This window comes from Gossypium hirsutum, chromosome D12 (genome assembly GCF_007990345.1).
Source record: "Gossypium hirsutum isolate 1008001.06 chromosome D12, Gossypium_hirsutum_v2.1, whole genome shotgun sequence".
Taxonomy (NCBI): Eukaryota; Viridiplantae; Streptophyta; class Magnoliopsida; order Malvales; family Malvaceae; genus Gossypium; species Gossypium hirsutum.
Window position 1 is genome coordinate 44,832,366 of NC_053448.1, and position 24,850 is coordinate 44,857,215.

At 34.1% G+C, this 24,850-nt stretch overlaps 2 protein-coding genes, 1 long non-coding RNA gene and 1 other non-coding gene across 4 annotated transcripts; 2 read left to right on the plus strand and 2 right to left on the minus strand.

Moving 5' to 3' along the window:
* Positions 1-3,251: 3,251 nt before the first annotated feature.
* Positions 3,252-5,132, plus strand: LOC107946099 (high mobility group B protein 7). The gene is made up of 8 exons (XM_016880297.2): positions 3,252-3,662; positions 3,782-3,864; positions 3,971-4,022; positions 4,105-4,215; positions 4,304-4,361; positions 4,455-4,499; positions 4,584-4,679; positions 4,799-5,132. The coding sequence occupies exons 1-8, from the start codon at positions 3,520-3,522 to the stop codon at positions 4,871-4,873; spliced, it is 663 nt and encodes a 220-aa protein (XP_016735786.1). The 5' UTR covers positions 3,252-3,519; the 3' UTR covers positions 4,874-5,132.
* Positions 5,133-5,698: 566 nt separating this feature from the next.
* On the plus strand, positions 5,699-5,770 carry TRNAT-UGU (transfer RNA threonine (anticodon UGU)). The gene has a single exon. It is a non-coding gene; the product is annotated as a tRNA-Thr (tRNA).
* A 2,320-nt stretch (positions 5,771-8,090) lies between these two features.
* Positions 8,091-10,105, minus strand: LOC107946100 (transcription factor TCP7). Its single transcript, XM_016880299.2, has one exon. It carries the CDS (start codon positions 9,464-9,466, stop codon positions 8,735-8,737), a length of 732 nt encoding a protein of 243 aa, XP_016735788.1. The 5' UTR covers positions 9,467-10,105; the 3' UTR covers positions 8,091-8,734.
* Positions 10,106-13,599: 3,494 nt separating this feature from the next.
* On the minus strand, positions 13,600-19,900 carry LOC121224139 (uncharacterized). Its single transcript, XR_005921683.1, has 3 exons — positions 19,510-19,900; positions 18,510-19,408; positions 13,600-18,394 (listed from the first exon to the last, which is right to left on the minus strand). It is a non-coding gene; the product is annotated as an uncharacterized lncRNA (long non-coding RNA).
* Positions 19,901-24,850: the final 4,950 nt, after the last annotated feature.

Consider the following 24,850-nt stretch of genomic DNA (forward strand, 5'->3'; position numbering starts at 1 on the left):
CAAAGAGCAGTAAACCAAAAGCTAAAAGTAAATCAATATTTTACCAAGTAAAACAAGTACAAATGAAAAGATAGCTAATCTGAGCATCGGTCCATCAAAACCCCAAAAGGTGAAAACTGAAAAATCTAAAAGAAGCCCTGTAAATAAACGGGCGTTTAAAGCTTACAAATACAACGTCTCCCCTATGTCATGGCCTTATTGGGGGTATCTTTGCTTTTATGGATATTGTATACACTAGTTTGTCAAAACTCTACTTGTCATCTTGTTTCAATTCAAACCCACTAACCCCATGTGATCAACCCCGTAATCTTTCCCTCTAACTTCCCTTGCATGCCTCTTTTACAATAAGACCAAGGACAGAGACACACAGACAGACAGCGCCGTAGGCTTTCCTTGGCAGCGACAAGACACTAGATAGATGGATGGATAGATGGACAGACAGACAGAGAGAGAAAGAGATTAACTTTTGCCTCGGTTACTGGTTCTACACGACCAACACTTGTTGCTTTCCAGAAGTTATAACTGGTCCAAAACACACCCAGCTTCTAGCGTACACCCCCTTGGCCTTGTGTGTGTTCCAAGCTTTAAGTTAACCCTTTATTTTATTGTTTTGAACTCCCTATATAATTCCTTTACTGTGACCCCACAGTTCATATCTGAGTGGCCTGCTTGTTTGAAAAATGGGAGTGATTGGGTTGTGTTTGTGTGGGAAGAGGAAGCTTAGGAGCTTGTTTTGGAGGGTTAGAGCTGAGATAAGGAGACAAGTGAAGGGTAGGACATCCAAGCAGAAGTTTAGCTTCCACTTTGATCCCTTCAGTTATGCTCTCAACTTCGACAATGGTAACTTCGGTTTCTTATGCTGATCATCACTCCCAAACTAGAATCAATCAAATCATAGCTTGTTAAGTTCATTTTAAGGTCTCTTTGTATTCTAAGCTATCTTCTTCTTCTTCTTCTTATTTATCACCTTTCCCCCCTTGTTTCTAGTTAGCTTTTTGATCTTCATCTGGGTAATGATTGTAACTGAAATCGAACTTCAAAGAAAATGCAATCTACCTTTTAGCTAAACAACAAAATCCTTTCCATGAAGATATATCTATATTTACAAATGTTATTCTTTTTCCTTTAATGAGCCCACAATGATGCTTGCCAATTAACTAGTATCAAATTGATAACAGTGTGAAAAGAGATACCGTCGAAAAGGAGAAGACAATGCAAATGGAGATTTGGGTTTCGATGTTTGAATGTTATGAATTTGTGTAGATTAGTGGCATGCAAAGCTGAGTTTTTTTAAAAGTCAAGCGGGTAGCTTTTGTTTATGAGAAATGTCTTAAAACTTGTTTTTAATTCAGTGTTGACAGTTCTCTGACCGTATCTCAGCTGGGGTTTTCCTCTTGTGGATTTATTTCTTCCAGCACCACAACTTCACTGCAGCACAAGCACTAATATCTCATCCGTTCGTTTTGTCTTGTAATATAACACCGTTTTACTTCGCCATTGAATAGGTTAGGGTCTGGGGTATGAGCCATCGGTTTTCATTTGGAACACCCCTCACTGCATATATTTCTCTTTCGAATCTTGTTTAATTGGACCATTATTTCTTTCCCAGTTCCATGTTCTCATTAATATACTAATGTAAAAAAAGATCATTTGTGTGTGTGGTAAAATACATATTGTGTTGAGCAGCCACCAGATGTGTAGATTCTATAAGGATGCATGGTTGTTTTAAACTTAAACCGCCATTTAACGTCTTCAAGATGTGATTTAGTGATGATTTGGTATTAATGAGGGGTTTTAACTAATTTGGGGCAAACAGTTTAGAAGGAGGCAAAATATTAGGACTATGAGGTAGAGGAATCTAACTGCACCGGCATTTGACCTCTTCAAATTTTAAAATTTTGTCTGTGCGTACTTCTTCTTTCTATTATTGATCCTTTGGTAAATAAATAAAAAAATTAAAAATCTTTTGCATCTCTTTCAATTTCAACTTTACTAAAAACAATTGTGGGGCATTCTTTCCAATCAAAATTGATTTGGATCCATTTCTAAGTGGCAGTACTGGTTTTGTATGGAAGCAACTAAAATGCAATGCAATGAAACGGCTATATTTGCGTTCACTTGAAGAATTTTTCCATAAAAAAGAAAATTTCGAACTCTGGTCATGGTCTACCCCATGATTCAATTCAAAGAAGATAAAATTAGTACCAATGTAAAAGATGAATCACGAGAGAGATCATTTTGGGTCATTTACTTGGCTCGGAGCTATTAGGCTTATTTTTCTCTACCCAAGATTTTTACAAGAAGAGAAGAAGCTTCGGCTGGTGTTGGATGATGTTATTTTGCCATTTTGGGGTTTCTCTACTATATATTAAAAACAAACAAAAAAAAACCCACAAGATATAAAAACCTGATAGTTGCCCATTGTTTAAAATGTAATTTCGAGAGCAGTAAAAAGGAAATGGGGAGAGGGTTGAGAAAGAGGATTAAGTTAATAAAAAATGAGGAAAGAACTGTGGTTAAGTATGTGTCAAATTGTTTGATGTGAAGCTAACAAATGTCGTGCATGCATTTTATTCATCCATTTTATCAAAGCTTTTGAAACAGAGAAATAGGGAATTTACAACCACACCTGATAAGAACCTGTGTTCAAAGCATTTTGCATTCCATAACTTCTTATGTATCCTTCATCCAGGGAAATCCTCAAAATCTAGACTTTCTACTTTCCTTTTAGGTTTGTTATCCCTCGTCACTTTTTTGTTTTCAGCACTTCTAAATCTCAACTCTAACAATGTATAATTACGGGTGATCCTACTAGTATGATCAAATAAGAATAAGAGTTGAAGTCTAGATTTTTATAAATTTAAGTTTAGAATAATATGATACTCTCACATATATCAAATATACATTTTGATTAATTAATTGTTAAAAGAATAGAGCAAATAATAGTTTAGATTCACCTACACTGCTACAATCCACTTTAAAGAAAATGGAAGGAAGCAGAGGTTAGAGGTGTTGATGGTCTGGATTTAAGCATACAATAAGTGTTTAAAATTTCGCCACAATTTTATAAAAATATTATCAACTTGGAAAATTGAGTCGGAGCTCAATCTGAATTGAAACACAACCCCTCTTAAATTTTGTGCCAACTTAGCCCAGCAATAAGAGTCTAATTGAGGCCGAAACTCTTGGCCCAAAGCTTTGCTTCTACGTCGTAGGGTGATTAATGGAGCCAACTCATGAATCCCAGTGAAATTTGGTTCAAAAATTTCAACCTCCCTCCCAACTCCATAATCCAAAAATGTTGGGCATAAAAGAAAAGCAAAGGCGCGCCTCTAAGCTGGCGCCAAAATATCGAAACCCCATTTTCCATTTCCCTCTATTTTTTCCTTTTCTGCTACTATTAATTGTTTCCCTCTCCCCAAACAACCCATCGAAATCGCACTCTCCATTTATTGGTTCCCTTCAAGCAAGAAACTCCTCTTTCGTTCTTTGTTAGTGTTACAGTGAAAAACGAAGATAATGGCAGGCGGGTCCAAATCCAATCCACCAAAGCCTAGGAAGAGAGTCGATGCTGCTTCAGCCCCTGCCCCTGCCCCTGCCCCTGCCCCTGCCTCTGCCTCCTCTCTTGTCCGCGCTAAAGATGGCAGTGCTTTTGCCAAATGGTAATCTCATTCTCTCTTGTTCTACGTTTTTTATGCTGATTTCCTTTCTGGGTATTTTCAAATCCTTGTATATTCATTACTAAATTTTCTTTGTTTCGTTTCACACCCTGAAATTGCAGTGATGAGTGTAACAAAACCGTACCCGTGGCTCTTATCAATATGCATAGCTGTAGCCTTGAAGCTAAAATCAAAATGAATTTGGGTTAGTCTCTTCGTTTCCAAGTTTAATTTATTTAACTTAAATTAGGTTACTGAAGGTGGGAATTTTTCATAATTAGTTTTATTTTATTTTTTATTTTCTAATTTAGAGTCTCAAGTTATAGAGAAGCCTGCTGAAGCCAAGAAAAAACCTGCAGAAAGGTATTGTTTACTTTCATCGGCCTTCTTTGGGGAGTTTAGTCTTCACTTTTGGTTTACTTGCATGTTTCCGATAAATTTTCAGGAAGAAGCCTCCCACAACAACAGAGTCAAATCCTAAAAAGCCGAAGAAGTTGAAGAAGGGAAAAGATCCCAATGCCCCCAAACGCCCTCCCACCGCCTTCTTCTTGTTCATGTAATGACTCTTTGTTTACCCTTTTTTTTGTTCACGAGTTAGTTCCATGTGGTCTCTAATTAACGGGATTTCTCTTTTTACTTTCCAGGGACGACTTTAGGAAATCTTACAAGGAAGCGAACCCAGATGCAAAGGGTGTTACAGGGGTACTCATTTCTCACCATGGTTGAATATTATTATTTTTTCAATTTTATTATTAAATAATGGTAAGTTTATAACGTTTCTGTGATGAAATTTAGGTTGCAAAGGAAGGTGGTGAGAAATGGAAATCTATGTCAGAAGAAGTAAGTTGTTAATATTCATTATTATGATTATAACTTGGTTATACATTAAAAACTGAGTTTGCTAATGAACTTGATTTAAATCAGGAAAAGAAGTGTTACGTGGATAAAGCAGCTGAGCTGAAAGCAGAGTATGAAAAGGCAATGGAGGAGGCTAAGAATGCTGACCATCAAAATGAGGAAGTAAGGCTTCATTCGCCCTTCTCCTCAAACCATTTGGTGCTCTGTTTCTTACGTTTACCCATTAGTTGAGAATTATGACAATATGCCCAACCTCTCATTTGGATTTTTTTTTTAAATAGGAGGAAGGAGGTTCGGACAAGGAAACCCCTGCTGCTGAAAAGGCAGCAGAAGAGGAAGTGTTGGATGATTACTAGTTGAAGGCATAGTTCTTTTCGAGTTCCCCCAAGAATTTGTTCTTATTTTGCCCCCCGGGGGGGGAGTGTAAATTTTTCAATCAAATTTTGGAGCTAATGTTTTGTGGTAGGTGTCTAGATGCGTTGCAGAATCAGCTTGACTTGTCTCTTCTCCAATCAAGTTGTTATTTTTGTCGTGTTTGATATGTGAATGCTGAAGCAGTTTCTCCTGTAATGCTCATGACTTTTCAGTAATGATAACGAAATATGATCTTTAAAAGTGGCTCTCCATCTACATTGTTGAAGATAGGTTCTTTCGTAGTATTTGATTGTGGAAATGCAATGGTAATGCAAGTTGGTAAAATTAGACCTTTGAATTGGTGCATTAACGTAGTGATCATGAATAAATGAAACTGAGTTGAATGAGGGGGAAAAATGAACTGCTTTAGTCGGAAAATGAAGATGGACCATGGAACTTTTCCACCAGTGATTAAGGTTTGGCCAATTGGCCGTAAAACTTTTAGGAATGGCGTTAAATATGTGGTTCCTAAAAGTAACCAGCATGTGGAGTTAAAAGAGATATGCAGCTTTGAAACATCCTCTCCATGAAGAGGGTCTATTTTTGTAGTGGCATTCAAGATTTTGGCTTTTAAAAGCAGGAAGAACGGGGGCAGCTGTAAGGCAATGGAAACAGTTCTAGAATGGAACAAATAACCTTGAAAACATCCATGCTTTGAGTTGCTCCAAGCTACTCCTGGTGCCCCCGCTCGTATAACATTTGCCTTTTTGCTTCCCTTTCAAGTCAACATGCATTCTCTAAAAAAAAATGGAAGTCATAACAACGAAGCCCCTATAGCTCAGTGGTAGAGCGTCAGTCTTGTAAACTGAAGGCCTGTAGTTCGATCCTGCATGGGGGCAAATCTTTTTTCAACTTTGATGTTCAAAGTTACACAGCTCAGGTAGCTAGAGCCTAGAGGTGAGAGATATGCCAACCATTTTTAACGTAATAGTATTGAATCGTTAAACGGTTGATGACTTTAGTTGTGATCTAAGCAAAAAAAAGACTTTAAAGGACGAAAATGAAAAAAAAATTATCGACATTGATTTTAGACTTATTTTTGGACAAAGGATGATTAGATTATCGAAGTGCAGGTTATTACAACTAAATTTCACACTTAGGCGTGACCCGTTACTGATTTTCATTATCAAAATTTTTCATTTTAGTTCGAATTTAAAAAAAATTAATTTTTAATATTTATAAAATTTATGATTGTGTTTTTAATTTTAAAATTTTCAAAAGAATATTTTAAAAAATTCTATTTTTTAATGTACTTCCAAAACCCTTTAAATAAGAAGAATATTTAACACTTTTCGTATTATGTTCATTTTAAAACAAATATCACATTTGTGAATATGGTAAAAAAATTCAAATTGACTTAAATCATATTTTAAATTAATATTATATTATTTAATTAAATCCCTTTAAAACTAGTACAAAACAATTATTTTTAATAATTTTAAAATATATAAAGATTTAACCTTCGAGTAGAGAAAATAATATAATGTAAAATCTTTTATGAAACAATTTTTCTTTTCGGCCTTGGATATATCATCAAAAACTTCAAAACTTGGATAGTCCAAGGACGTCGGTCAAACAATCAAAGTCCCAACCAAATCTAGTCCATGAATTGAACCAAGGAAGATAACATTGTGAATTCCATGTCTCATCGGGATGTCCAACTTCATCACTCTCTAATACTTATCAACCTATTTCATGTTCATTTCTTTTTGAATCATTGTCATATGTTTTGGTTATTTATTTATTTTTAAATCTAAGTATGACAGTGCCAAGAGTTGCTGCAATGGATATTGATTCTTAATGAAATTTGTGTTGTTGAAGTGAACAAGGATGATAAAGGGTAGAGCAAATGGGATAAGGCTTCTTCTTGTGAGAGGATAAGTCCTTGCAACAAATCTGAAAATTGAACCTCAAACAATAGGAAGTGGTTGCACTGCCTCCATTTTCCTTCATTTATTTTTAAAATTTTCTTTTCCCTTTCTAGAATTTTTTGGTTAACCGATAAACAAAATATTATCTTCTACTTGAATTGCCAAAAGAGAGGGTCCAATTTGTGTTGCGCCCAAATTTTTAGCTGTGTAAAATCAAAGAGGCAAAGGCAATTGACAACATAAGACCATCCCCTCCCCTCATCCTCACTCTTTCGTTTTGCTATCATTAAAAATGAAGTAACATTTTTGGAATGATTAATGATTTTTTTTCTCTCACTGATTGCAAGACCTAACCATTCCTATATGGGATTTCATGTTTTCTTCACATCATAATTGTTTGGATAAATTATAAAAATGGTCACTTTTGTTTTCCTCATATTACATTTTAGTCACTTACATTATCGTTTTGTTATGAAGTGGTCATTCTACCGTTAAACTCCATTACCTCCTTAACAGTAGCCCTACATGGCAGTCCAAATGGATTTGAAATGTCAATTTGGATGTCCAGTTGCTAGGATGAAAATAAGTTTTTAATTAAATAAATTTAATTTGGATTGCCACGTAAGACATCCAAGTTGGCATTTAAAACCCATGTTAGGGAGGTAACGAAACTTAATGGTAGAGTGACCACTTCGTAACAAAACAATAACGTAAGTGACTAAAATGTAATCTAAGGCAAACAAAAGTGACCATTTTTACAATTTGCCCAAATTGTTTTTCGTTGTAAAGTAATAAATATCGTTTTCATTTTACCTTTTTATTGTCCATGTGGAATCTAATAATTGGCTAGGTCATTGCTGTTTTAGTTTTCCTCATTCATGCAAGGCTTGAAAATGAAAGAGAAACAAGTGTTTGGCATTCACTGCCATATTCATCATGACCCCATTTCTTTTCATCAAAACCCATAAACACTTCAATTGTTGCAGCTCATCCCTATTAGTCTTGTGTTCTGCAATTATCATTTTAATTGACACACATAGTATGCATTTAGTATAGCTCTGATCTGATCCAAACTATTAAAGCAGAAGATAGGAGCAGTTGCTGTTACTAAAACATGCCCAAATATACCATTGAAAACACATATGAGACCCAGTGAGTGAAGCAGCCAGTTATGAAACACAACAAAATAAATCAAACCAAGTGAGAAAGAAGCAGCCACTTGCATGAAAGAAGACAATTATTTGTTGGAGGCTGATAAGTGGCTAAAAATGATCCAAATGAGAGGGTCTTACGGAAAGGAAGCAGAGCAGAGCTGCTTTTCTTTTTTTATATAAACTATTGACACAGCAGTCTCCTTTACGATCATGTGATCGACATAAAGACTGACACTGAAGGCAGAAACAGAAAGAGAGAGAGAGAGAGAGAGAGAGACATAAATCCAACACTTTGAGAACCATAAATTCAATGGTACGCAGCAAACTAACTAATGATTCTCAAAAACAGAATCATAATTACGAAGACCATATGCCACAACGGTGAGTCAATTGCTAGTATGATCCAGGGCAAATCTCCCAATCACCCAATGAAGTGTAAAAACAAGAAGAATCGATCGTTAGTTTTGCAGATTCATCGTCTGAAAACAAGTAGCTTTAACACCATTCTTAACATGCCATATATATCACCAAGTACCATGGTCTCTCTCTGTCTGTGTCTCCAAGCCCCAAATTCTTCCTCGCATGAACTCTCACAATCGTGAACAATTTGTGACGGCTCTACAACCCTAATTAATCATCAACCAAATGTGCCCAAAATTTACCCCTAATTCCCTGACCCTAAAGCTGCACCTAAAAACCCTCTTCCACATCCACACGCATCAAAACCAAGCTATATATATATACTCCCGACAACAAGGGTAAACTTGTCCAGCCAAATTCAACGAGGATCCTCGCCTCTCCGACCCGAACTTCCCGGAGCACCCGACAACGAGGCTAACAAGTTCAGATGACCAGGAAGATAATTACCAACTCTAGCCGCCGACGCTTCTCCCATCGCTTGCTGTTGCTGAACGAACAACGCAGCAGCAGGTTGATGAGCCGCCATCTCCGCTGGGGGCGGGAAACTCCACAATTGACCAAAGTCTGTCCTGCCTGGAATAGCCCAGAATCCACCAGCGGGCCCCACAACTCCTGGTCCTACCATGACTCCTCCGGTATCATACTTTCCGGGGTTATCATCGTCGGACCTGACACGTTTCCCGAGTATAAATGGGGTGGGACCCAACAGAGGCTTATGATCCAAAGACGGAGAAGAAGTGGTGGACGATAGAGAAGTAGAATTAGCTCCGCCACGGACGGAAACAGACATGGTGGAGAAGCTGGCGGGAGTGGTCCCGGTGCCAGTGGCGGCAATGATGGAAGGTTCAGCCTGGCGTAAGAGCCACTCGATTGTCTGACCATCGGATTTGTGACCCAACTCACGAGTCAACTGGAAAACACGAGCGGCACAAATGATAGGCATCCTGATTCTTCGGCCACGACCGTCGACTTTGCTGTGACGGTCTTTAGAAGGAGGTTTTTTGATGGCAAGGGGACCATTAACCGTGGCTTGCTGTCTCTGAGGGTCCATTATAGCTCCGTTGTTGGCACCACCCTCCGAATTAGACATGGTGGGAGCAGGAGTAGCACACTCTTACCCAGAATTTGTTTGTTTGTATAGCCCTTATAGTTCAGCTGTGGCCTGAAACTAAAAAGATTTGGGGTGCTGTTTGGGGATAAAGGGGGATTACAAGAAGCAACCGAATATTTAGAAAGAAGTGGAAATGGAAATTGGAGATGAAATGAAAGAAGAGAGAGTGCCAATGATTGAGCGGCAGGAGCTGGTGGAGACAGGAAGGAGGGCACATGGGTGGTGGCTCCCACTTTAATCCCCTCTTTTCTTCCTCATTTTCTCTCTTTTCTTTTTCTCACGCGCCCCTCCTTGGATTTCAACTCAACAACCACTCACTTGGGTGAATTAGCACAAAAAGTTGACTTTTAACCATAATTACCGATTAAATCGGTTTTTGTAAAATTTATTACATTACATCAATTTTAGGAGAAAAGCATGTTTTCAGTTTTGGTCAATTGGGTGCATATGGTAAGAAAACGCTGCTTTCAACTTTGACCAAATAATTATATGTTAGTCTTTTTATGGTTGAGTTTGGATTTCATTCCTCTCTTACTCATATTTGTATTTCTTGTTTTATTTTGCTTCAAGATTTTAAAAATTTTAATTATTTTTTTAATAGATTAGATAGTTAGATAGTTGCAATTATATTTTTGAGTCTCAAGTTTAATTCCTTCCTTACTCATATTTGTATTTTTTATTTAATTTTGCTTCAAGCTTTTTAAAATTTTAATTAATATATTTTTTATTTGTAATTATTTTTTATAAACATATTATTATTTTCTTTCAAGACATTTGTAATAATTATTTGATTTTATAAATAAATTAATTAAAAATATCATCGAAACATTAATTAAAATTAAAAAAAGCTTAAAACAATATGAAATAATAAAAAAATACATTAATATGCTTATAAAAATAATGAAACTTCAAACTCAAAGATATAATTACAATTATCTACCCATCTAATGAAATAAGCTAATATGCTAAAAATATTAATTAAAAAAAGAAGAAACTTGAAGCAACATGAAATACAAAATACAAATATGAGTAGGAGAGAAATTAAACTCAAGACTCAAAGATATAATTGCAACTATCTAACCATCTAACCGTTTATAAAAATTAATTAAAAATTTAAAAAGCTTGAAGCAATATGAAATAAAAATACAAGTGTAAGTAGGAGAGAAATTGAACTCGAGACTCAAGGATAAAAAGCAATAACATTTAACCATCTAGCCAAAACTAAAAGCGCATTCAACTAAAAATATTTTCCTACCATATCCAATGAAAACACGTCCAACTGGACGCATTTTTCCAAAATTAGACTAATCCGCCAAATTTTACAAAAACCAACCTAATTCGATAATTATAATTAAAAATTAACATTTTTAGATAATTCAAACCCACTCACTTTATTATTCTCCATTTATTTGCACCCATTTTTCTCTTAAAGTTTTTAAAAACATACAAAAATAAATTTTTAACAGAATAAACAAATGAATTTTTTAATAAAATGAATTTTTAATTTTTAAATTTGTAAATAAAAAAATAAAATATAATCCTCCCTCCATTATAAGTCAGCGTTGGATATAATGCAATGAGCGAAAGAATTGATGATTTTTATTTTATTTTATTTTAAAAATGAGATCATTCATCCAATTTATAGATTTTTTGTTTCACTATACCTCTAACAACAATTAAATTTTTAGAAAATGTTATAAATTTATAAATTGGTTTAACTATTTCAATTGTTAGTTTTTATTTTTATTTTCGATTTTTATGAATTCAATCTCTTTGTTCAGATTAGTATATTAATTGGTTCACGATCTAATCAGTCCAGTTCCAACAAATATTATTTTATTTTTTATTTTAATTTAAAAGTTTTTCAAATTAAAACGATTGAAATGAAAATCGAGTTAATTCAAATAAAATTATTCAAATTAAAACCCAGTTGATAATACTATTAAATTCTAAGTTAGAACATACAATTTTGACACTACGTGTATTTGAAAACTCTTTTAAAAGCAAAAAAAAAAACCATTTGTATGATAAACTTTATTTGCTAATTTATTAGATTAAAGCCTCAAATTTATCATCTTGGATTTTTTTATAATTTAACTTTTCTATAAAATATTTTTTATTGTTTTAATTTTAGGTTTTTTATTTTATTTGAAATTTTCATAATTTTTTAGATGGACCAATTTATTTATTTTTGAAATTATTAGGAGTCTAATGAATATTTACACCAATTTGTATTTTGATTTTTCAAGTTGTAAAAAATTTTACTCAAACTTAAAAAATAAGTACTTATTTGAATTATTTAAATTCAAATTGATTTAAAAAATAAATGATTCAATTCAATTAAATAAAAAATTTTAATTTTTATAAAAAATGTTACTATTTATATTTTGTAGTTTAACGCAAATATTTTTATTAGTGAATAATATTCCAAAGTGAATAAAATTCAAACCACTTCAAATGTAATGTGTTTTATTCTTGCACTTGTATTTAATACTTTTCGGCTGAGTATAATATGTTAAATCCACTTTGTTATGTTCAAATTATAATGGGTAAAGTACAGTAATAGTTATTTAATTATTTAGTTCGTTCTATTTTGGTCATCTAATTTTTTACTTTTTTTTTTGTTTTAGTCATTCAACTTTCTAAAATTAAATATTTTAGTCTCCTTTCCGCTAGTTGCCTAACAAAAGTCTAGCGTGGACTTTGTTTTATTGGCCTAATAATAAATTTAGTCTTCAAATATTTACACTTTTTATTCATTTGGTCCTAAATCTAGAAAAAACAATAAATCTAATCCTCAATGTTTACAAGAATTGTCATATTAGTCCTAATCATAAAATTTTTTAAAATCTTGATTTTAAAAAAAGTAAATATAAATTAAAAAAATTAAAAAGTAAATATAAGAATATTTTTTAAGATGTTTGTAGCAAAATGACTTTCAATAATATCTTTCACTTTTTTTCCTTTTTTCGTTCAACCGTCAAAGTTAAAAATATAAAATGTATAGCCTTGTTTGCAATCTCTCTCTAATGCTTGAGCTAAAAATGATAAAGACACGAGAACACTAAAGCTTGAAACTAGTACTATCTTTGCAGCCATGAGCAAGTCGTCAAAGTTGGTGTCGCCAACCCAACTATTTTTCTAACTTTATAAATTTGTTAATTTTAAGCTTCTTTTTGTGCTTTAATTAGGCATTTGAGTGAACAATATAATAAAAGAAAAATGAGACTAAATCAAAAGAGATTGAATAAAAAATAGTTTTAATATCTAAATTTTTCATGCTTGCTGAGAAAATGAGAATGGTTGATGAGAAAAAGTAAATTTTAAATTTTAAATTTTAAAAAGTAAATATAAAAATATTTTATAGATTTTTTAAATAAATTTTTATAATTTTTAGAACTAAAAATAAAATGACAAATTTTGTAAATATTGAGGGTTAAATTAGTTAAATTTTTTATATTTAAGATCAAATTGATAGCATATGTAGACATTGGAGGACTAAATTTGTTATTAGGCCAATAAAAAATCGACATTAAACTTTTGTTACTAATTTAACCATAAAAGTGGCCAAAATATTTAATTTCAGAAAATTGAGTGGTTAAATTGAAAAAAAAAGTAATAATTGAGCGAATAAAATAGAACAAATTGAATAGGTGAATGACTATTCTTGTATTTTACCTGAATGTAACTGAACCCAGTTTAAATATATATATATATATGTATTATGTTTATTTTTAAAATTGTAATGTAAGGTATGTTTGGACAACACAAAGTAATTGAATGGAAGTAATTACAAAGAATTGTAATTCTCTAGACGTGTTTGGCTGACAGAGTGTAATTACATTGTAATTCTCCATGTCATGTTTGGTAGTACAAATTACAATTATACAGTTATATAATTTATATTTAAAAGTATTAATTATTGTAAACAATTATTTGCACAATAAAAAAAGTTCTAAACAAGTAACAAAAATTAAAATCAAATCATCATATGTATTATGTTAGTCCAAAAAAGTAGTTGACAATACAAATTACTAATAAAAATAATAAGAAAAATAAATATCATATGTAATTTTATCTAATTGTTTTAGTATTCCATATTTGTTGGGTTATTTCCTCTTTAATATTTAACATAAGCTCACTTTCATCAAATGTTGGTACTTGATCGAGTTCTCCATTATCTGAATCTGAACTGTATTATTAAGATTATCAAGATCTTTTTTTTTATGTACTATTCAAAGTATGGATCATCATAAATCCACCTATGATGAAGCTATGAAGTATGTAACATACTACTACGATCCAAGCTTGTTTTTTTATGCTGCACTAAGATGATGTTATTAATATGAAAATATTTTTTGTCATTAACTTTAAAAATTCATTTTTTTATAAATAGGTTAGATATTTTTTTTACGAAAAAAAGATAATAATTATAATAGACTTATTTAAATTAGCGTATGAATGTAAGGAGTTTGATTGCATTAGAAAACAGTTGTACACAGCAACAAACCCAATCCCAAAGAAAGTGGATTCGTCTAAAAGATATTAGTATTATAAATAAAGTAATAAGTAACAGTCTCATTTTGTTGCTAAATCTGTAGCCCAAACGGGGCGCAGAGGAGGAGGAGGGACTAGGGAGTGAAGGCGCGTGAATGCAACATTTAATTAAAATGGCATTTTAAATGAAGTGCGTCAGTAAGTTAGTCAGTACGTCGTTGCAAATTGACATCTAGCCAGCTGTTTATTTACGTAATTTGCCACTTTCCCCGAAATTCAACCACCGGGAGCGATGCCCCCCTGTGCCTTGTATCATTACGCATCTCACGGCTAATATTGCTTCTTGCAATTATGTTATTCTAGGTCCAGTTTCAGGTTATCATGCACACACAGAATAGCTTTTCTGCTAAGGACTATATTGTCTTTTTATGGTGATGTCTTGTTTTTTTTTTGTCTCATCGATCTTAAATGGGCAACTGCTTGATAGAATCCAACGAGACTCCATCCAATAGAAGAAATTCATATGTTCTCCCTCAATAATATTATTTTTAAAATATCACACATAAAAGTTGAACCATCTTGGTGCCATGCTTATATTTCAATCATAGAAGTTTGATAATATTATGAGATTAGTGTTGCTTTGAAATTTTCTTTTGTATGAAAATTTTGGGTGTTTGAATGATTAGTATTTATAGAAAGAAGGTGGTGAGAGTGAGGGAACCGGTGAAATAAATATTTGTAATTAAATAATGAGAAAGTTGACTTTTTTCATATTATATTTTAAAAGTTAAGTAGTAGCATAAATTGTAGTGGTGGAAAAAGAACGTTTCCCTCCTTCACATTACAAGTTTTTAATGGAGAAAGGGACTCTTAACTCAAATCAATCCTACACAGTTAAATAGCACCCCAAATAAGAAGCTGTTGTGCGATAATTGGGTGATTTTTTGGGCAAGTTTCTTGAGTACGATTCTAAGAGTCTGAGTAAGGGTGTACGAAATTTTCTACGGATCAAGGTTCAACTAGATGTTAGAACACCTTTAAAAAGGAAGAAGAAAATCATATTTGATTCTAGAAACTTTACCTATGTTAGCTTAAAATATGAGAGGTTAACTATGTTTTGCTTTTATTGTGGTCGACTTGGACATAATGACGCATTCTACTAATTGCGAATGTCAAGAGGGGAGGAGTCTACAGAGTTAGGTTGGGATTTGACCATTCGTACGCAATTTAAGAGAGCTGCTGCTATGCAGAGTGTGTGGTTGATTGAGGATAGTGATTAGGGTGGACTTGGGTATCTTAGTTAACAAGCGAATCTAAATATTAAACCACATGAGGGACATGTTCGGTTGGATCCCATGTTCGGAATTAATTTGGAGGGGGAAATGGTATTATGGGTCAGGGTGAAGGTTGGATTGATATGGAACATGATTGGGAGGAATTTTCGATTGGGATTGGCGAAGGTAAAAAGAGACTTTGCAAGGAGGGTGGAACTCAAAGCTTTAATCGTGTAGAAGATGCATTAGTGGTTAGGGAAGAAAGACCAGTGGGGAGAGCCTATTTTGTATCGGCAGCTGCCAAGAGGCAAGTTGACCGGTCACAATGAAAATCTTGAGTTGGAATGTCCATGGTTTGGGGAGTCCACCGACAGTTAGAAAGGCCCGATATTTGCTAAAGCTGTATAATCCCCACTTAGTATACTTTATGGAGACTAAATTAAATAGTAAGAGGATGGTGAATGTTCATAGGCGTTTTGGTTTTTTGAATGGATTTGGTGTTTCGACGAAGGGCTCGAGAGGTGGTTTGTGTATAGTATGAAAATGTAATAATACTATCTCTCTTAGAAGTTATTTGATGAACCATATTGATGTAGATATTCATGAAGATGAAAGTAATTTACGATGGCATTTCACCGGGTTTTATGGGGCTTTTTATGTTAGGGGATGAGAAGATTCATGACGAATTTTGAAGTCACTGAGGACTTCGTAAGACTCCTATTGGATGGTGTGTGAGAACTTTAATGAAATCCTGTATTCATTTGAGAAAGTGGGGGGTGTGCCTAGGGATGAGAGAATGATGAAAATGTTTCGAGGAGTTTTAGAGGACTGTCACTTAGTGAATTTGGGATACTCTGGACCTTGGTATGCATGGGAGAGGGGGAATCTTCCGGAAATAAATATTAGAGAACGTCGGCTATGGGGTAGCTAATGAAGGCTTGATAAACTTGTTTCCTAATTTTATGGTACGTCATTTACCTTTCTTTTTTTCAAATCATTGTCCTTTCTGATGGAGAAGGGCATTCATCACAAACCTATGTGTTTTCGATTTGAGGCTTTTTGGATAATGTAAGAGTCTTTTAAGGACAAGGTTAGAAAATTTTGGGGTAATGATGAAGGGGATATTTTTATTAAGTTAGAACAAGTTAGGACTGATTTGTGTTAATGGGCCAAATTGATTCGGGGAAAAATGGATGGTATTCGGTAGGACTTGAAGAGTAAATTAGGGGATTTATTGGAAAGGGAGAGAGATGATGCAACCCTCGAGGAGCTAATTGAAATAAAAATTATCTTAAATTTAGAAATTGATAAAGATGAGATGTTTTGAGAACAACAAGCACGTGTGAATTGGCTTCGCTTGAGAGATAAAAACACAAATTTCTTCCATAAATATGCTTCACAGAGAAAAAGAAATAACAAAATTATAGGTTTACAATATGAGGATGGGAGAGGGACGATTGGGGATGCTGAGATGGAGTGTATCGCAAGGGACTACTTTAAGGAGCTTTTCACGACTAATGGCAGTATGGTTACGGATCAATTGTTAATGGGGGTGAGAAAGTAGATTTTTGATGAGGAAAATTTAATGTTAACCCAAAGGTACATTGATGATTAGATTGTTAATACTTTAAAGGGTATGAGACCGATGAAAGCTTCTAGTGATGACAGTTTTTCGACATTATTTTTCAGCATTGTTGGCATATTGTGGGCAGGGAGATTGCTAATTTCTGTTTGGAGGTACTAAATGGTGGTAAGGTTCTTGATTCCGTTAATATTACTAATCTTTGTGCTTATTCCGAAAACTCCCCACCCATTAATTTTTAAGAATTTTAGGTCCATTAGTTTGTGTAATGTATTGTATAAATTGGTCGCTAAGACAATATCGAATCGGTTTCAGTGGGTGCCAGAAGGGTGTATTGATGATGTATAGAGTACTTTTGTACCAGGACGATTGATTACTGATAATATTCTAGTGGCTTATGAAATTTTGCACTCATTCAAACAGAAACGATTGGGTAACAAAAGGTCTATGGTTTTAAAGGTCGACATGAGTAAGACGTATGATCAAGTTGAATGAAACTTTCTTTGTGTGATGATGGAGCGAATGGGTATTGCAATGCCTTAGATTGACTTAATCATGAGGTGCATCTCATCTATTTCATATTCAGTTATTGTCAATGGTAACGTGGGAGAAGCTTTCAAACCAAGTAAGGGGATTTGCCAAGGGAATCTTTTAAGCCATTTTCTTTTCTTGATTTGTAGTGAAGGGTTATCGGTTTTGATGAATGAAGCGATGAATAGATGCTTAATTAAAGGTATCAATGTGAGTAGATGGGGACCCTTGATTACACACTTACTTTTTACTGACGATTGTATGTTGTTTGGAGAGGTTAATGAAAAAGGGGTTTGTGCGCTGAAGATTATTTTACACGAGTACGAGATCTATTTTGGGTAGTGTATAAATTATGAGAAGTCAACAGTTTTCTTTAGTTTCAATGTGGGTGAAGAAGACATACATTCGGTTTCTGGGGCCCTAGGAGTTAGATACTTGAATGACCTTGAGCGGTACTTAGGTTACCCAATATGATGAGGAGAATTAAAAAATTAGCTTTTCAAACTTTAAAAGACCGACTTAAGCAAAGATTAGATAGTTGGAGTATAAGGTTCTTATCCCAAGGGGGGAAGAAAGTCTTTATTAAAGTAGTCTTTCAAGTTATTCTTACTTATTCTATGATGTGCTTTTTGTTACCTAAATCATTTTGCAGCGAACTAGAAGGTATTATTTTTAGGTTTTGGCGGCAAAAAGGGCATGGTTGAAGAGGTATCCATTGCTGCGACTGGAGGAAGCTATGTGAGTTGAAAGAGATTAAAGGTTTAGGATTTTACATCTTAGCTAAATTTAACTTAGCATTAGTGAAGCAGGGTTGGAATCATATTCAAAACCTGACTTCGTTATTAGTGCGAGTGTTAAAAGCAAAATACTTTCCGCAGAGTGATTTTTTGAGAGCTAGGTTGGGGAATTTATAGTCGTATACCTGGCAGAGTATTTGGGAAACCCGAGGGCTTCTGGAAATGGGTCTCTATTGGAGAATAGACACGAGTGACAGAATCAATGTTGTGGAGGATGCTTGGATGCCTGGTTCAATTAATTACAAAATTAGTGGTTCTATTTGTAATAATGGGATAACTACTGTTGCGAAATTAACTGATAGCTTGCATTGAATTTAGAAAGAGGATGTGATTCGTGATACCTTTTCAGATATGAACATTGATAGAATTCTATGGATTCCTTTGGCAATGGTGGAACATGCTGATCTGTTGGTGTGGAAAGGGGAGTTTTCGGGCGAGTTTTCAGTCAGGAGTGCATATAGATTACTACTGGAATCTAGTAATGACATGGATACACTTGAAGTACAAAATGTAATGAAAGGTTGCAACAAAAAATTATGGAGCCTCAATCTCCTTGCCAAACAAAACTTTCAACTTGGAAAGTCTCTTGGGACTTCCTGCCTACTCTAGTTAACTTACAGTACAAACGACTTAGATCGACTACGACTTGTCCAGAATATGGAGGGGAGGTAGAAACGATCACTCATATATTTCGTGATAGTCCTATGTCAAAAGATGTATGGTTGCACTTAAACCTTGCTTGGGTGTTATCAAAATAGAATCTTGATAATTAGGAGTGGCTCACATGGGTGTTTGCGGAAGGTTCCAATAATCATTGTAGAATGATTTACTACTCATTATGGGTGATTTGAAGTGTGAGGAACAAAGTAATTTATGAAAGGCAGAACAGTTCAGGGAGAGAGTTAGCAACTGAAATAATTACTTACGTATAGGAAAATGAGGCTTTGAATAATCGTCCTCTTACCAAATGTTTTTCTTTATCAGAGTGGAAACCCCAGGAGACAGAATCACACGCATCAATTTTGACGATGCTTTTAACCCCAATCTGTTTAGATATGTTGTAAGGTTGGTGGTAAAGAATAATAAGGCGAAGGTGTTAGCGTCCAAGTCAGTAGTGGAGAATAAGGTAGTATATTCTTTTACGGCAGAAGCCTCTGCATGCGTTCACGCTGTTATGTTGGGATAACACTAGGTATAGAGCAGATGAAATTGAGGGAGATGGATTAACAACAATAAAGAACTGTCAGGCAAACATTATAGAAAAATTAGAAATTAGGGCATTTATTAGAGAAGTTCACTATAATAAGGGTAGATTTAATAAGATCTGGTTCAAGTTCATACCCAGAAAAGCTAATCAGACTGCTCATATCATTGCCCCTGAAAGTTTGAAGAAAAGCGATGAGTTTTACTTGGAACAAAACGTCCCTCACTACGTTATCGCGTCGTTGGGTCTGGGAAGACACCGCGAACGTGAACCCAATTGAGAGCCCAAGTTGTTTAGTGATCGGAAGAGCAAATGGAGGATATGGGTACTAGAAGCTTCTCCAGAGAACTGCAACCGACAGCAATAAGGACACATATGGGGAGTGGTGGGTAGCAGTTCAATTAATTTTGACTGGATAGGGGTTTTAGTTTTTTTTTTCTTTTTCTTTATATTTTGCCCAGTGGGTCTTGTTTGTTGAGCTCTTGTTTTATTTTTAAAGACTTATTTCTTGGGCTCAAGTGGTTAGACCATATTCTTATAATAAAAGTCCAGTCTTATTATTTCAAAAAAAAATTGCACTCAAATTTTCACCAATACTTGAAATAATAATCTAAGTTTTCCTTTTACGTGAGTGGATTAATCAATATATGCATAAATCAAAAAGTTTTTTTCTATGTTTTTCGTTTGTTAAAACTAGTCTTTATACTTTTAGTTTTTTTGAACAATTTAATTTTTTCGAGCTAGGTGAGTTTGTGGATTAGTTTCAACAAATGAAAAGCATAGGAAAACTACAATAAAAGAAATAAAGAAGGGAGGAAAATAAAGGGAAAAGTAGAAGAGAATGGAAATTAAAGAAAAAAGAAAGAAAAGTTAAAAGAATATAAAAGAAAAAAATTAAATTGCTCAAAATAAAAAAAAATATAGGGACCAATTGTAGAATTTAACCTAAAATTTTTGTTTGAAATGATGATTTAACGTGCCACATCAACTTACCGTTACACCGTTAATGACAATTAACAGCTCAATGACTAAAATGTTACAACATGATAACATAAGTGACTAAAACGTAACATTTCAAACAAAAGTGACTAAAATGTAACCTGATTAATAACGACCATTTCTTCTTGTTCTTGTTCTTCTTCTACTACTACTTCTTGGTCTTTTTCCATGTCATTGTCAAGTTCTTGAGCTATGAAACCCTTATCCATGGCAGCTTTGAAACTTGCAACTTCCATCGTAGGTGGAGGAGATATAAATATTGGAGAGTGGTAAAGAAATGTTGAAATCAAAGTTTGTGGGACTTTGAAGATGAAGTGGATTGAAAGGAAAAAAAGTGGAGTGGAGGGCGAAGGGAAATATTTTTTACTTTATTTAAAATGGTGAAAAACAGAACGTCGATAAAGACAATGTATCGCAAAGAAAAGAAGAAAAATAAAGAACACAAAGATTTTTACGTGGAAAACCTTTTGAGAAAAAACTACGGGCAGATGAGAAGATAATTCACTATGTTGAATTCGAATAATTACAAAAGAAGTAGGCTATGTCTATTTATAGGCTTGTAAAATCATATTCTAATAGGAATGTAGTAAGATTGAAACACCTTATTCTAATCAATATCAAATAGATAGAGTTTAATAAGGTTTAAAAAACCTTATTCTAAAATAAAATAAAAGAAGTGTAGTTCTATATGGATTTTACTTTTATTTTATTTTACTATTGTATTTTATTTAAATAAGGATCCAGGTTACTTAATTCTAACAATCTCTACCTTGACACAAATTCTCAATGAACAAGTTCTTCATCGCGAACACTCAACGAACAAGTTCTCCACCTCTTCCATAAAATCCCTTAAGGGTTTAACTTCAACAATGAACACCAACCAAGTCTAAGCAATGCTCAAACTTGGTTATAGGAAGCGACTTAGTCATCAAATCTATAGGATTTTCATGAGTACTAATTTTGCTTACAACGATATCACCACGAGCAACAATATCATGAAAAAAATGATACCGAACATCAATATGTTTTGTTCTCTCATGAAACATTTGATCTTTTATAAGAAAGATGGCATTCCAACTGTCACAAAATACTGTACTGATTTGAAGGTCTTCATCGAGTTCACTAAAGAGTCCCTTCAACCAAATGACTTCTTTACAAGCTTTAGTGGTAGACAAAGTAATTGTAGTTTGCAAAGTGGCTTTCCAACTGATTGCACAACCTCCGATTGTAAAGACATAACTTGTGAGAGATCTTTTTCTATCAAGGTCTCTAGCAAAATCAGCATCAACATACCCAATGACTCCATCTCTAGTTCTTCCAAACTGTAAGCAAACATTAGTAGTACATCGTAAGTATCTTAAAATCTACTGAACTGCTTTCCAGTGTTTTTCATCGAGATTTGTCATGTATCTGCTAACTGCACTAACTGCATATGATAAATCTGGACATGAAAAAAACCATTGCATACATGAGAGATCCCACTGTACTAAAATATGGAACATGTGACATGTACTCAATCTCATCATCTGATTGTGGAGACAAAGCTGATGAAAGTCTAAAATGGACTACTAAAGGAGTGCTAACAGGTTTAGCACTCTGCATATTGAACCTGCAAAGAACTTTCTCAATGTACCCTTTTTGACTTAGGTATAATTTACTTGCTTTTCTATATCTGAGAATCTCCATACCAAGTATCTTCTTTACTGGTCCCAAATCGTTCATCTCAAATTCTTCACTTAGTTGGGTTTTAACATTTCTAATCTCTCCTTTATCTTTCACTACTATCAACAAGTTATCAACATAAAGAAGTAGATATACAAAAAAACCATCACTGTTTTTCTTAAAGTAAACACAACTGTCAAAGCTAATATTTTTGAAATCATGAGAAGTAATAAATGAATCAAACCTCTTGTACCACTGTCTTGGTAACTGTTTCAAACCGTAAAGGGATTTTTTTTAGCAAACAAACATAGTCCTCTTTTTCTGAGACTGTAAAACCCCTGGTTGTTGCATGTAAATATCCTCCTCAAGTTCTCCATGCAAAAATACAGTTTTTCCATCTAACTGCTTAAGCTCCAAATCATGTATGGCCACAATACTAAGTAAAGTTCGAATCGAACTATGTTTCAAACTGAGGAGAACACATCTGTGAAGTCCACTACTAGAATTTGACTGTAACCCTTTGCAACAAACCTTGTTTTATATATAGGTTCTTCAAATTCTGGAGTCATTTCTTTCTTTTTAAACACCCATTTACAATGAACAACCTTTTTACCTTTAGGAGGTTTTACAAGATCCCATGTTCTGTTTTTGTGGAGTGATTCCATCTCTTCTTACATAGCAAACATCCACTTTTCTGAGTCTTCACAGCTAACCGCCTTAGAATAATTAGATTGCTCTTGGTTTGCATCTATATCTTCAGCCACATTTAAAGCATAAGTAACTAGATCAACCTCGACATATTTTTTGGAGGTTTAATTTCTCCTCTAGTTTTGTTTTTGACGATAGAGTATTGTGGTGAAGAAGTAACTCTATTCTGAATTTTTGTACTGACTTGAGGAGTTGACTCTGTTGTAGATTTTGGATTAATCTGATGTTCCACCTGCTTTTGATGTTCTTTATTGGAAGAGTTTTTAAGATATAAGTTAGGTAGCATAGTAGTTTCATAAAAAAACAACATCTCTACTAATCACAACTTTTTTATTTTCAATATACCATAACTTATACCCTTTTACATCAACTTTATAACCAAGAAAAACACATTTAATGGATTTCGGTTCCAATTTTCCATTATCAACATGAGCATACGTAGGACACCCAAAGATCTTTAAATTAGAATAATCAACAGGATTATCAGGCCATACCTCTTGTTGAGTCTTTTTCTCAATGACAATGAATAAAGATCGATTGATAAAAAAACATGTAGTAGAGGCTGCTTCGGCCCAAAATGACTTCGATAAGTTAGCATTCGACAACATACATCAAACTTTCTCCATGATCGTTCTATTCATTCGTTCTGTAATGTTGTTTTGTTGTGGAGTATGACGAACTTTCAGGTGTCTGACGATCCTTTCTGACTTGTATAGTTCATTAAACTCATCAGAACAAAACTCTAAGCCATTGTCTGTGTTAATGTGTTTTATTTATTTTCCCGTCTATTTTTCAATCATAGTTTTCCAAGACTTAAAGGCGAAAAACACATCGCTTTTCTGCTTCAAGAAGAACGCCTAAAATTTTCTGAAAAAATCATTAATAAAAGTTAACATATAATTAGCTTCACCTCTCGAAGGCACTCTAGATGGTCCTTACAGATCAGAATGAATATACTCCAATGTTCCTTTCGTGTTATGGATTCCTCTGGTGAATCGAACTCTCTTTTGCTTCCAAAAAATGCAGTGCTCACAGAACTTCAGTTTGCAAATTTCTTGCCCATCAAGAAGTCCTCTTTTTCTCAATTCTGTCATGTCATTCTCACTCATATGCCCTAGGCGCAATACCAAAGTCTAGTAACATCATCATCTGACAAGGAAAAGGAAGTGACTGCTGCATCACCAGTAACAGTAGAACCTTGCAAAACATATAACTTGGCAGTCTTTCTCTGCCCTTTTATCACAACGAGGGAACTTTTAGAAATCTTTAAAACCCCACTTTTAGTTGTGTTTTTGTACCCTTTTGAATCAAGAGTACTCAACGAAATTAAATTTCTCTTCAATTCTAGAACATGTCGCACGTCACTAAGTGTTCTGACAACTTTGTCAAACATATTAACTTTTATCATTCCAACACCTGCAATTTTACACAAAGTATTTTTTCTCATCAAAATGAAACATTCAGACATTGTTTCGTAAGTTGTAAACAAATTCCGATTGAGACTCATGTAGAAGGTGCAGCCTGAATCAAAGATCCACTCCTTGCTCACTTTAAAATTGTTGACAGAAGCGACTAGAAGTTCACCATCATTGTAGTCTTCTACAACATCAGCTTCACTGAATTTTTCTATTTGTTTTCCCTTTTGATTCGCAGCCTCTCTTTTGGTCTTGTTCTGTAACTTATAGCACTCAGATTTAATGTGCCCTTTCTTCTTGTAGAAGTTACAAGTTTTACCTCTATTTTAAGACTTCGATCTACCTTTAGATTTACCGTAAGGATTTTGTTCCTGTGTCCTTTCACGATCATAATCAGTATTCCGATCTTGTCTCCCACGAACAATAAGACCTTCTCTTTGAGAGTCAGGTTTAACCACAAGATGCTTCATCTTATCATACAAGGTCAAAGAATCATAAAACATCATCAACCGTGAGAGATTTACGGCTATATAAAATCGTGTCTCTAAAGGTTGAATAAAACGGGGGCAATGAATAAAGTAGAATCAACCCTAGATCTTCCTTATCATATTAAACCACCATGGTCTTCAAGTTTGAGAGAATTTCTTTAAACACTGTTAAGTGTTCGTGCATAGACGCACCTTCCTCCAAACGA

Excerpts from the sequence above, each read along its gene's own strand:
- LOC107946099 (XM_016880297.2), top strand. The coding sequence starts at position 3,520 with ATGGCAGGCGGGTCCAAATCCAATCCACCAAAGCCTAGGAAGAGAGTC. Across the intron at positions 4,023-4,104 it reads AAGAAAAAACCTGCAGAAAG|GAAGAAGCCTCCCACAACAA; the intron begins GTATTGTTTACT and ends ATAAATTTTCAG. Across the intron at positions 4,216-4,303 it reads ACCGCCTTCTTCTTGTTCAT|GGACGACTTTAGGAAATCTT; the intron begins GTAATGACTCTT and ends TTTACTTTCCAG.
- LOC107946100 (XM_016880299.2), bottom strand. The coding sequence starts at position 9,466 with ATGTCTAATTCGGAGGGTGGTGCCAACAACGGAGCTATAATGGACCCT.